The sequence below is a fragment of the Sceloporus occidentalis genome, unplaced genomic scaffold (assembly GCF_023333645.1).
Source record: "Sceloporus occidentalis isolate IW3139 unplaced genomic scaffold, rSceOcc1.0.p SCAF_59, whole genome shotgun sequence".
Classification (NCBI taxonomy): domain Eukaryota; kingdom Metazoa; phylum Chordata; class Lepidosauria; order Squamata; family Phrynosomatidae; genus Sceloporus; species Sceloporus occidentalis.
The window spans coordinates 3,827,325-3,840,221 of NW_028317039.1; the positions used below are offsets into that span (position 1 = coordinate 3,827,325).

Here is a 12,897-nt window from a genome sequence, read left to right on the forward strand (position 1 = left end):
TTGTGTGTTGTGTGCCTTGTCTCGATTATGCGCATGATCTAATTAAAGGAAACTCTTTCTGAGGAGAATTCGACCATTATTTCAACCAACACTTCCCCTACCATAAACTACCACCAATATGTTAATCCCCGGTATCTTAAACAACCACAGAACCTACTCCAGAGAAAGTATACTTTTATGCACCACGTGAACAAGTAGCACTGACACCTAAACCTTTTCATAGACAACATAGAATTAAAAATATTAAAACAATGAGACAATTTTTGTTCTATTAAAAACCATTTTCCACAACATTGTTATTAAATATTATACACCAAGGACCTTTTTGATGTTTTATTGTATGCTTTGGACAGCACAATCCATGAAAGGTGAAACAAGAGCATTCATAGTAAGGGTGTATTTATTATTATTTAAAAAGGTAAGAACAAATGCACCAGGCATTCCATTATACCAATTAGGAGCACAGAATTTACAAGTACCCAATAAAATGTGAATTGTGAAAATTTATTTAAGAGGTTACTACATATAATTTAATAGGAAGAAAATGTCACATTCTTGATAGTCCCCATTTTGCAGGATGAAGGCTATTACAAAAATGTTAAATATAAAAAGGTAATTTAAAACGAACAGAAAAAAACCCAGTCTACAGTTGTACAAATGTTTTTGTTCATTTTTTAATATTACTTCAATTAAGCCAATACAGACAAACGCATTTTTATATACTTTTTTTTTTCTTTTTTTAAAACCCACACCCCACAAAAATAAAAAGGTACACCAAACAACTTTTCATGGGGGCTTTTTTGCATGATCACATGTATCTAAAAACACAATTCCTACTTCTCCTAGGCAGGCGCTGGAACGAAGACAAGAATAATGGGTTTATGGTTAGCAACCCTGAAGTGACTCCAAAGAACTGTTTTCTTCTTACTTCCATGTCAAAGTTATCATTTTCTGTCATAATAGTGATATTTCAATGTAAATTGCAATCTATATCTCCACTTATCATAAGTGGGAAGGAGGGGGGAAAAAGGAGGTTCAGACCAGCCAAGAATGCTCTTCTTATTATGCGATACGCGTCTTGAAAGAGGCGATTCTATATATGGCTGATGGATTATAAAAAAAACAAAAACTGGGAGGTAAACATAAAAAAATAAAATAACTAAAAAAAGTACAGATTCAAATGAAGATTTAAATGGATAACTGGCCCCCTGTCTGTTCCTGATAAACTTCAATAACATCTTCTTCTTCCATTCCCAACTGAAAAAGATTTAAAAAAAGTTAAAATGTAAAAGTGGTTATTGTTAAACACTGCCACCAAAATGCAAGTATAACTCAACTTCCTGTTCTTTGTGCACCCAAGAAGCAAAACGTAAAGACAACTGCTCACGTAAGGATAGGTTTGCATATTGCTTTTGCCAATATGTAGAGCCCATTACATATCCTTAAATATTTGTTTTAAGTATAACCAACTGAAATATAGAATTTAGGAAGGTGATAGATTCAATACAATCACAGGAACAAAAATAAGGCAATATCCGACAGAAGTATTCAAAATACATAACAAACACACCTCTTTAGGAGTCTGATGGTCTGAGATCCTCTGCCCTTCAAACAGGAACCTGAGTGAATTCATAGGAACACCCTAAAAATAAGAGGTAGTTAAAATGAAAATGAATCTTAATTACATGCAACACTACATTCATGTTAAATACATATCTGAGTCAATTTGGCACCAGCACATTTTACTGCATGCAAATTGACACAGACATTCTTTGGTTATTGGAATTAAATAAGACGGTAGTCATTTTGTAACAGCCGCCTTTACTAAAAGTAGGAAGCATACTGCAATATGCCGCTTCCACATGCTCGGTAGAACTCCCATCTAATCAATGGGAACTGAGCTACATTAAAAACAATGTGAGTAACAGCAGCCAGTCACATGCATATTGTCTGAAAACATGTTTCGCTGCTGCTTCAGTGGACATGCTACTGAGCATGTGCAAAACACTATATACCAATGCTTCAAAGATTCATTTTGTAACTAAAGGTGATGGTATACGATAGGTAAAGCAGTCAAGAACAGCAAGACAGAGACAGGATTTGTGTGGTTTCAGTATTCTGCAAGTATGGACAAGGCCGTTCACAAGCACATTTTACTGGTATAGTAAGAACATATTTCTAACGCTGTCCAATGGGCTGCAGACACAGGCTGATTGTGTCACACAAGACCAGATGCCCATACTGCAATCTTCTCTCACTATCCATGCTGTGAGGATTGCTTGTTTCAGCAATAACCTGATAGATGTGCAAAGTGTGTGACTAAGACATAAAGGGGCACATGTAAACACGTGAGAAAAAAAATACAGTTTTATGCACACACAGGTCATTGTTTCTCCCTCCATGGGACTTCCCCTTAAGTTACTATTAGGTTATCTTTTCATAACAATGACACAGGAAGATAAGGCAGTTTAAGAAAACATAATTGTGCTATTCCAAGTATATGATGTATTTTTCATAAAAATGCACTTTTAATAAGTTTGGTAAAGTTCTGATTAGAGGCTATAGTTTGTGTAAAACCCGTTAAGCCATTTACGCAATTACAGTCATACTTAGCTATGGAACAGTACCCACTTCTCTAGTATTTGATTTTGTGCTGCACACTCACCTGTCTCTGACAATATGACTCTTTCAGCTTTTTCAAATGTGTTGTCATCTTTACTTTGAAATGAATTTCACTGCTGTCCTGAAAACATGTATACAAGAGTCACTCAAATGCCAAATAACAGTTCTAAAAAGGTACTATTGCACATTTTGTATAACTTTATTGGAAATCGATTGATTTTTCAATATACTGCTATTAACTTGTACAAAGTCATAAAAGTTATTCTGTAGTTCATAAAAAGAAAACTCTGGTTGCCCTTGTTTATCATTTCAAGTATATCTTCTCAATACCATTAATGCACCAAATCTGCCCTGCATTCACCTTTAAATACAGTCTCAAGATATTGATGATTTTAGAATGAAAGTAACAACCTACTCTTGTCGTGTTAGTATGGGGTTTGTGCAAATATCTACCTGAAGATGTCAGGAAACACAACATAATACAGTCTTGTACTTTCAAGAGAAAAATGCTGAAGTACCTCAGAAATGAACACTATATTAGTAAAAGCAGCAACTTTATATGCTTTACTGTCCCTACCAACATCTGTTAGGAGTGCCAGGTACCAAGTGGTACATTGGCATAGGTTCAACCTCAGAAAGCAAAAATTCCATATTTTTATTTTATTTTTTTGCACAGAGTCATTTTCATTTCAGCATATAGGTTCCATAGAATGGGGAACCATCGATTTTCAAGACTGTGCTCCAAACAGCAAGGTTACAGTTTGGTCTGTGTTCCAATAAAGGAGAAATTCACCAATAACTGTGCAATCATTCGATGCCTAAGAACCGAAGGCCATCGTCCAATTTTGCACCAATACTGGAATAGTATTTGCTTATATGGAGGTCAACCGTTTCTTGGGAGATATGTTATGGGAATTGCTCCACTGGGGAAAATAGGGATCATGTGGACCTTTCACATTTGTATGATGGGTTCCCTTGTACACTGAGAAGCGTTTTGCAGGTCCCTAAGTGAAAACTAACTGCACATAAGGTCCGATTTTACACATATGGAATGACAACCATTGATACAAGCATTCCGAACTGCAATAGGATAGATATGAGGGAGAGAAAGGCCTTTCAGCATACAATGATTTTATTTTTCAAAGGGAATGCAACTTTATAAAGTACTATTTGGTACAAAAAGCACTACCAAAATTTATAAATGAAAACATATTTCATGCTACTAAGTATCCACACATTTAAATATATGTCTACAGTTAGACATGAGCTGAAGTAGACAAACACAGAAAAGAATCCCAGCACTCCAAACAAGCTTGACAAAGGCCCTGTTTGGCCGAAACGTTGGTTTTTTTTTGTTTTGCTTTCTCTGAATAAAGTAACCCAAGGATTGGAAGCTGATTGGAGTGCTGGGATTCTTTTCTGTGTTTGTATACTTCAGGAGGGTTTATGCTGTCCCTTTTTTCCTGCTAGCACCCAGCTTCCTGGGAGTTGCGTGCTGAACCATTTTTTCTTTTTTAATGAGCTGAAGCAAAATAATACCTATACATTTGTTTCTTTAACAAGGTCTTCATGATTTTGATGGCAGATAGACATACTAGATGAAGTGTGACTTATTTCTGTTTTGCATTAAATGCCATACATAACCATAGTATAGAAATAAAAAGACAGAGAGAAATATTACCTGTCCAATTACTTTGAGTTTAATATAATCACCTCCATCTTTCTTGTCCCCTAAATCCTCACTGGATGGTTTGGCTTCCTGAGAGAGAAAATAAGACAATATTTAACACAAAGATCACCTGATATTTTATGCAATAAAAATCGACATCAACAGAGTTAATACAGAGTTAATACAAACGCATGCATTATTATTTACAGGCCTTAAATAAACCAACATGAGCTAAACAACTAAGCAAATGCAGTAAATAAAATATTTCAGCCAAGAATTCCTGTGTTCCTCAGCAGGATATATTACGACACCATTACGAAGAGAGCTCTGGAGAAAGTCTAATGCAAAATGTTCCACTGTTCTCTACAGTTACTGCTACACATTAAGCACTCTGAACAAAAAATTCTCTGGTTTTGCCTCCATTTGTATCTTCCAAACAAATAAAATAAAGGTGGCCTTCATGCCGATACACTTTGTTATGTGTCATTTGATGCAGAAGGGGTGGTTGTGAGATAATAGCCTTATATTTTCCCTACCAGCACTGAAATGCCTGATGTATTTACGTAGTCTGTTCATATTTCTTAACATCCTTTCATAACCAAAGTATTGCTGATTCAGCCCCACATGGAGCGATGGCTTCCAGAGTGTAGAATCAGCAGGTAACATCATGCAGAAAAACCGAGGAATATTCTGTGAAAGAACGAGAACCTAAAGCAGATCTGAAAGGATGGGGCATAAGCTTGCACACAAAAAGGGAAAAAAGACTGCTTAACCCATACAGCCTGCATCTTATTGGCAATGCGTATTTAGCCTGCCTTATTACTCATTTATTATATCTACTAAAAATATTTTTTCTTAAGCAGAGAAGGAATTACAAATCTGCATTAAATGTGAACATCTAACAATGGCATAACAGAAAACCTTTTTGTTGGGGGGGTACTTTCACTTGGATAGTGAAAAGCATTTTCCATTGCAGGAGACGTAAATGAGATTTTAATAAAGCTTCTATTTGCTTAAACAAAATGTTTTAACAGGGTATTTTATGACAACTGAAGATCAAGAAACTAATTAAGTGTCTGATAATGTTTTTTTGTATGGTGTACTTAATAAATACCTAATGTCTATTTTTGCCACTGTGATGTTATTGAGCAGTTTCATTTTGGATATCTCAAATGAAGATTTGATGGAGTTTTGCACCGTGGTTAATACTACCGTTTTAAAAGTAAGGTACATCAGCAGGTTGTGTCACCATTAGTATTGACTAATAGTTACATTAAATAGATGATAGAACAAGTTACAGGTGCATTACTACAGGCCACGGAACAACATCTGGATCCACGTATTACATGGTGTATATAATATAATATATATATATATATATATATATATATATATATATATATATATATATATATACACACACACACACTACAGAACTGTCCCAGGTTTTTTAATGTAAAGCAGTTTGGCCACTTTTTCAAATATTTCTTTACAGTCTACAATATATTTTACAAATATTTCAGTATTTAAACTCATCATCTTTAAGATTTGTCCTCCCCTTTGTTATCCCTGTTGAGCTACCATTCCCTCTTTTGTGGCAACTGGGTGCAGAAAGAAGATAGGATAGTAATGAAAGTCTTCGCTCTGTCATATGTCGTAGCTTTTATACAGTCCCCTGCTATTACACCAAATCAAGTATCCCATAACTTACTAACAAGTGAACTTGTTCTGTAGCATCAACTTGAATTTCAGACATGTTAAACGATAAATAGCAATAAATCACATCATACTTTGGTTATCTAAATTTTTAATGGCATCGGTTTTTTTTTTCTTAATTTATAATTAGATTATTACAAATCTAAAGCCAGTGAAACAATTAAAAAAATATTAGGTCTCCACAGTCTGCATCAGTAGCATGCAAGTTATCCCAAACTATACAACAGAGGGAGGAAATAGGCAACGACCAATTGTCAAATACACCTGTAACATGCTGGACAAAACTAATAACTGCTTAGGCCATTTTCTACTACACAGTCTGAGAGCTACAAGTACAGTCTCATTTCCCCAACACCTTTACTATAAAAGAGCTCATATTTAAGTACTCATAGAATTATGCATTCTTCCGAAATAAAAAAGTAAAGCACACAGAATTTTCATCGGACATGAAATCAATGGAAGAACTTTTTGTCACTGATTGACAGCTTCAAGCATCCAATTAGTGGCAGGAAAGTGTTGCTACTGAAATCAATGGGAAGACTTTACACACATTCACACTGGGGTCTAAACAGACAGCTGTAATCAATGTAGGGACTGGACGTATACCACATGATTACTTAAAGGGACCACGCATCTTTCATTTACATAAACCCATATGATAGCTGGAGTGTCCCTTTAACAGCCAGAGCCAAAGCAAGACAAACACGAATGCCTCTAAAGTTACAAGTAATGGCCCATTTGGAGAAAAGGGGGGGGGATAAAAGGTGGTGCATTCACCATGGTAACCATAGACCTCTTCTTGTGAATCACACCAGAGCTGCTCAGGGCATAACCCCTAATGATTGAAATGTTTTGATAACTCAATAAAAGAGTACATTTGGGGAACCATGATGACATCCCATTATATTTTCAATAAAAATACAAGCAATTCCAAAATTTCATTGAATATATATAAAACAAGTTTAAAGGAAGCTTCTATTAGGGGCTGAGGTTGAACAAAGGTGGTAACATGTCTGTTTTTGTGTGTTAAATTAAAAACATTGCAATTTGGTTGAATAAGTAACGTTTATTATGCATTTAATAATTGATCGAAACATGTACCTACAGCACCCTGAGCACTGCTAATTTAAAAGGTAAACTACTCCTGCAAAATCTGGCTTTTCGCTTTCTGAAGTTCTAATTATAGCTATACAACTGGTGGATCGGCGGTATGCGTCTTTATGTTTTTGTTTTTTGTTTTATGTTATGGACTCTATGATCATTTTCTCTTAGGATGGTACCTCTTGTTATTTCCTTAGTCTGCAATATTCCACGGCTGACGTATAGGCTTCGACAGGGGGACGTACGCTACTCCTCTCGAATTTGGTGCCCTTTTTGTTGCACCATTCTTTCAATTTGTGATACATAATGTAACCCATATTTGCGCAGGTCTTGTTATGCCTGCTTGCTGTATATTTAACCATATGTATGTACTGCTTATACTTCTGTACACCTGTCGGAGTTTGTATCTCGACTGCCTGCTTTTCATGTCTGTGGAAACTGTCATTTATTGTACCATCAATAAACGGAATTTGTTAAAGTGAACTACTCCTGCAAAATGAGTTCCTCTCCTTAGAAAATCACATAAATACATTGATATAATACCTTTCATTAGAAAAAGATCACATACGTTTTCTGGGCCTTAGAGGTCTCTAGTGCATCTGATGAAAAGCTTCGGTGACTCTACTCAATGCTGGCCCAATAAAAGGTATCACTGAGTAAAGACTCCATCCTTTCCCTGTGTACACACACACTGCATATAAACAAGTTAAACACACATGACACAAGTAATTATATCGAGCCGAAGCACAAATAGACGGCTGACCCTATTGCACAGATATGTCCACCCACGTGTATTGTGTGCCTATCTGCATACACCATTATATTTAATAGGACAGAGGTTTCCCATCAGTACAAACCGCAGATATAATATACACACATTAACAGAACACACACCTCTACACCTACACACGCAAACCTGGCTTTCATCGTCCGCAGTCTCGTGAGACGGAAATAATAGGTAAGAAACGTATGTTTACATAACTCAATATGTGCGAGAATCCACCAGCTCTCCATCACTAGACACAAACACATGGCCTTCCGTTTAAGGCCCACCATCCTGCTAGATGGCTCATACAAATAGGGCTCACCTGATCAGACATACTAACTGATGTACTCCGGTATCCACTGAGTGCTAGGGGCCGTTCTAAGCTTCTCCTACAACAAGCACAATAACAGAAGAAACACACAAGGCGGGGGTTCCGGAGCTAGGTCCTGAGCTCACATCCGGTCTCGCAAGCGCCGCCTTCCATAGAGATCTAAATAGTAGAGAGAACGCTATAACAATGTTCTTAGAAATATTTAATAAGTTACTGTGTGCAACTCAGTGGCGCTCATTTGGATAAGTTCAATGGTCAACGATGCAATCCTAGGGTCTCGTTATATACCTAAAGGGAAGGAAACAAGATTTATAGTATCTCGTCTTCAGAAATATTTGCGCTTGGGTGACGTAAATGGCGCGACGTACCGGAAACTGCTTAGTCTGTAGGTTAACATAAGGAATAAAGGGGTGACAGTTATATAAACATATTTGGGAGCTCTCAGGGTCACGTAGTCTGGATCCTTCCTTTTTTACACTAACGAGATCAACTATAAGACTTACAATTGGTCGTTTTGCATAGTTGCCAACTATGCCGTTTTTCCAGGACAGTCCTGGAATTAAGGAGCTTGACCTGGCAAATTAGCAGTTGTGGGTGTCCAGTGGAAAAAAAAAATGCCGCACCCGTGACTGTCTCCCTACCTTCTTCTTCAATTAGTTCTGCATCTCTGTCTCCTTTTGCGTTCTTAAATGGGAATTTATGTCCCACATCCTGGGCAACCTTACCCCGGGACAATGCATTGTGACAGAAATAGAATTCAGATTAGGGCTCAAGTGACTTGGGGGGCACCTGGATGCTGTATTTCCCATTATAGACGGTGGACCCCTGGATTGCATTACATACTTCCATCAGGTGACAGTGGATGCCATTAGTGTCTATGTATAAATACTCAATGAGTCCATTAGCTCTCACGTGGATGCACTGAGCAGGCCAGATACTGAGCCATGGGGAGCAGAAAACAAGGTTTGCTCCTGGCACGTTATGCCATCAAACAAGCTTAGAAAGCAATATACGATCGCTTTCCTTACTTAAACGGTGTTGCTGTAATGCCTTGATGTCGAGGCATTCAGTAACTCCGAGATGGGCACCGTGTGTGGCGTCAACATCCGCAATACACTGTATGGTGGCGGACACCCAAGTTGGTGTCGATAGCGAGGCATTCAGCCACACCAGACGCCCACCCCTGGAAACACTGTGACCGATCTGGAGAGCGCTCACAAGTGCCACAGTGAAAGATATTGCCTCTGGCATGGAGTCCTTTAAAAAAATAAACGATTTTTAGGGAGGGTCTCTCCAGACCTCCCAGGTACTGCATTCAACCATGCAAGTCAATTGAGCCCAGCTTTCTAATCACAATGTGATTAGTAATATATTTTAAAAAAATAAAAATAGCTAAAAAAATAAAATGTAACATTTTAAAAATAATAAGTACTAAAATGAGTGCTGTATCTTACCAAAAATCCTGACATGGAAAGAGTTAAAATATATGGTTAGTAATTTATACATGTTTTAAAAGTTCCTGTTCATTGAGACACAATAAAAAGAAGTCTAACATGTATAGAAGTATGACCTTTTTATGTGATTGCGTTAATAATGAAAAATGCACTGGCAAATACATTTATGCAAATCCTAACCATAACTTTGATGCAATGTACTCGTCAAAGTGTCTGTGAATAGTATTCAGTAAAAGTGGTCAACCTACCCCATGCAGGTCTGTGTGAGCTTCTGCTCATAACAGCCTGCATTGCCCAGTCATGTCACTCATGTTGGAGAGTCAAAAACAGTGGCTTTGTGACTGAAGCCTCAATCGGAGACATTTAACATAAGAATATGTAGAAATAAATATTCTACATAATGGGTGCTATTCACCATGTCATCACAATCTTTTGCTTATCCACCAGATTGCACTAGCCCTTTGTGAACCACTTTGGACCAGCCCAGGGAGGCAGGAAAAGATTGTGATGACACATGGTCAGATAATTCGAAGTCACGGGATCCAATGGCTATAGCCTGCTCGAAGAAAGTCTACTGTTGAGCTGGGTGGGTTAAAGGGGGAAGGAGGGAAAGTGTATATGTGTTTGTGAGCATACAGGCATGTATGTTTGTCTATGATTATATATGTGTAAGTGTATGAGCATGTATGTGTAAGTGTGTGTGAGCACGCCTTACAGCCATCTAACATCTAACTGTACCTAACACTTGCATGATCCGCTAACAGGACAACCATATGCTATGCCCTAATCTAACTTCTGGGTATATGCACCAAGCTGTTAGGTTAGTTATTTGCATGATAGTTGGTTTGGAGACACTAAAATCACTTTCAAACTATTGAAGGAAGGAGAGCCCCCCAAAAACATTTAAATTTGCCACAAAACCCAAGGAAGAAACTGCAGCAAAAAAACCATGCCATACGTGCAAGAAAAAAGAAAATTCTTATAGTTATCCCGATATATGCGAGATGTGTGAAATCGTAGGGAAAAAAAACAATCTCCTTTGTTTCCGTTAGATTCGTGGATGTAGCAGCCCACTTAGAGAAAATAATGGGCTGTCTTGGAGGAATATATATGTGATTTTGTGATGATCTTTCAAGACTGAGGACTAACCCCAGGGGTGCACACACAAGTAAATCAAACATGTCTTAAGCCAGGAGTCTGTGACCAAGCATCAGAGACCCAGAACCCAGAACCCTGGCTGGCAGGAGTTGGGAGCTGAAGGGGACGCAACAAGACATTTTGGACTATGGTACGTGTGACGGAAACCGCCATCACTGGGGCCACTGGAGAGGCCTGACAGCCAGCCTCCTCCCTATTGACTATGGGCCCTGACTTTGTAAAGACTTCTGTGGCTACCCCCAGCAGTATCATCTCATCACTTGCTGAGGGGATTATCTCTGGCAGACAGCCAGAATGTGCAAGCAGTTTAATATCAGCCCCCCCCCCGGCACATTAATTTGTTGTATAAATCAGTCCTCCCCCATCTCCCCAGTTCGTCCACTACAGACATTTACCCCAGCCATCCCTGGAACCAGGCCCAGACTGGCCAATGGGCACACCGGGCGGCCCAGGGCCGGAGTGATGTAGGGGCTGATGGAGCTGCAGCTCCAGGCCCCTACCTTAAAATAGGTCCAGTCAGGACCGGACTGACTGGGCCTATGCGGCCACTACGGCCGCATTAACGCAGGGCAAAAGGGGCACCTGCCCCTTAAGCCGGCAGCAACTGCGACCGGGCCCACCACTCTAGGGGACCGGGCAGCCCCCACCAGGGCCGACCTTAGGGGTGTGCGGCCTGCCCAGGACATAAATTAAAACATCGGGGGGGGGGGGTTTAACATCCTCCATGTTGAGGGGGAGAGGGGGTAGTGTGAATGCGTACGAAAATGAATGAATAAATGTGTGGATGAATTGTGTGAATGCATACAAGAATGAATTCATTAATGTGTGGAAGAATTGCTTGAATGATTTGTGAGACTGCATTAATGAATATGTGTAAATGATTCCTGTGAATGAGTGAGTAACTGTGTAACGTTTGTCACGTTCTACCCAGGCTGCGGAGCTGCATATCTGTTTTGCTTCAGTTTCCCTGTTTTGCTTCGATCCATTCCTGGATTTCCTTTTGCTTTGTTCTGATCTTCCATTCCTTGCTTCTGCTTCAGCTCTGTTTCCTTTATAAGGTGTGCCCCACCAGTGTGTTCTGTTTGTCTCAGTCTTCAGTCTAAAGGTATGTCTCAGTGCTATGTGTTTGGGTTACGTTTGGTTTGTTTCGTTTCGTACCACTGTCAGCAGGGATTAGCGTTAGGACCCACCGTCATTGGAGTACTTTGGCGTAGTGGTGGGCTAAGCATACTATGGCCATATGATGTGACGGAATCTCCAATTGTTATCATAGTTCTAGGCTAGTTCTTGTATTCATGTTTGTTTGTCTCTTATGTACCTTTCCCTTCTTCCTTGTATTATCTGAGGATTCTGGTTCCTCTCTCCTCTCCCTATGTCCTAGTTTATATGGCCTATCTTTGCTTAAAGGAGAAGCATCCGAGGATTCCGGCTCCTCACTCCTTCCCCTGTGTTCCTTGCCTTGTTCCCTGTCCTTTGTTGTGCCCTGTATCATGTATATCTTGTCTAGTAATGTTTATTCCTTGTCTGGTTCACTGTAGTGCCCTGTAACATGTATGTCTTGTCTGGTTATGTTTCGTGCCTGGTCTCCCTGTCCCTTGCTTGTTATGTTTCTGCTATACCCTTTGCTTAGCTTCCATACTCCCAGCCTGCAGCATCCTTCACGTGATTCTTGTGTGATGTCTCATGCCTGTTCCAGGGTGCCTGCAGGATTTCACTTTGTTCTGGACTACATCCGCTGCCATATCAGGGCGCTGGTGTTTGGCTGCACTACCCTAGGTGCTCAACACCTGGATGAGTGTGGTCACCCTGCAACCAGACCCTGTCCAAACTCCACTACTGCACTGTGACTCCTGCATACAATCATCGGGCGCGCTGGGTCCTTTCAGTCATCTGTTTGGACCCAGTCCGTGACAGTGTTAGTGTCTATCATGGATGTTTAAGTGATTTGGGGAAATGCAAAGATGGTACATGAAGGGTGGGCTGTTTGCGGACAAAGATGTCTTACACTGGGCTGTTAGGGGACAAAGTTGGCTCAGGCTGGGCTGTTAAATGTGTGTGTAATCTGGGTGCTGATCAGGTT

General features: G+C 39.4%; 1 protein-coding gene across 3 annotated transcripts; it reads right to left on the minus strand.

The window, feature by feature from the left end:
• Window positions 1–1,188: 1,188 nt before the first annotated feature.
• On the minus strand, window positions 1,189–8,208 carry LOC149287563 (small ubiquitin-related modifier 1-B). Of its 3 annotated transcripts, XM_089492778.1 has the most exons (5): window positions 8,197–8,208; window positions 4,304–4,381; window positions 2,666–2,743; window positions 1,571–1,642; window positions 1,189–1,257 (listed from the first exon to the last, which is right to left on the minus strand). In XM_089492778.1, the coding sequence occupies exons 1-5, from the start codon at window positions 8,206–8,208 to the stop codon at window positions 1,189–1,191; spliced, it is 309 nt and encodes a 102-aa protein (XP_089348904.1). The 3 variants fall into 3 exon arrangements, with proteins under 3 accessions (XP_089348904.1, XP_089348906.1, XP_089348907.1); XM_089492780.1 differs by lacking the exon at window positions 4,304–4,381; XM_089492781.1 differs by lacking the exon at window positions 1,571–1,642.
• Between the last annotated feature and the right edge of the window lie 4,689 nt (window positions 8,209–12,897).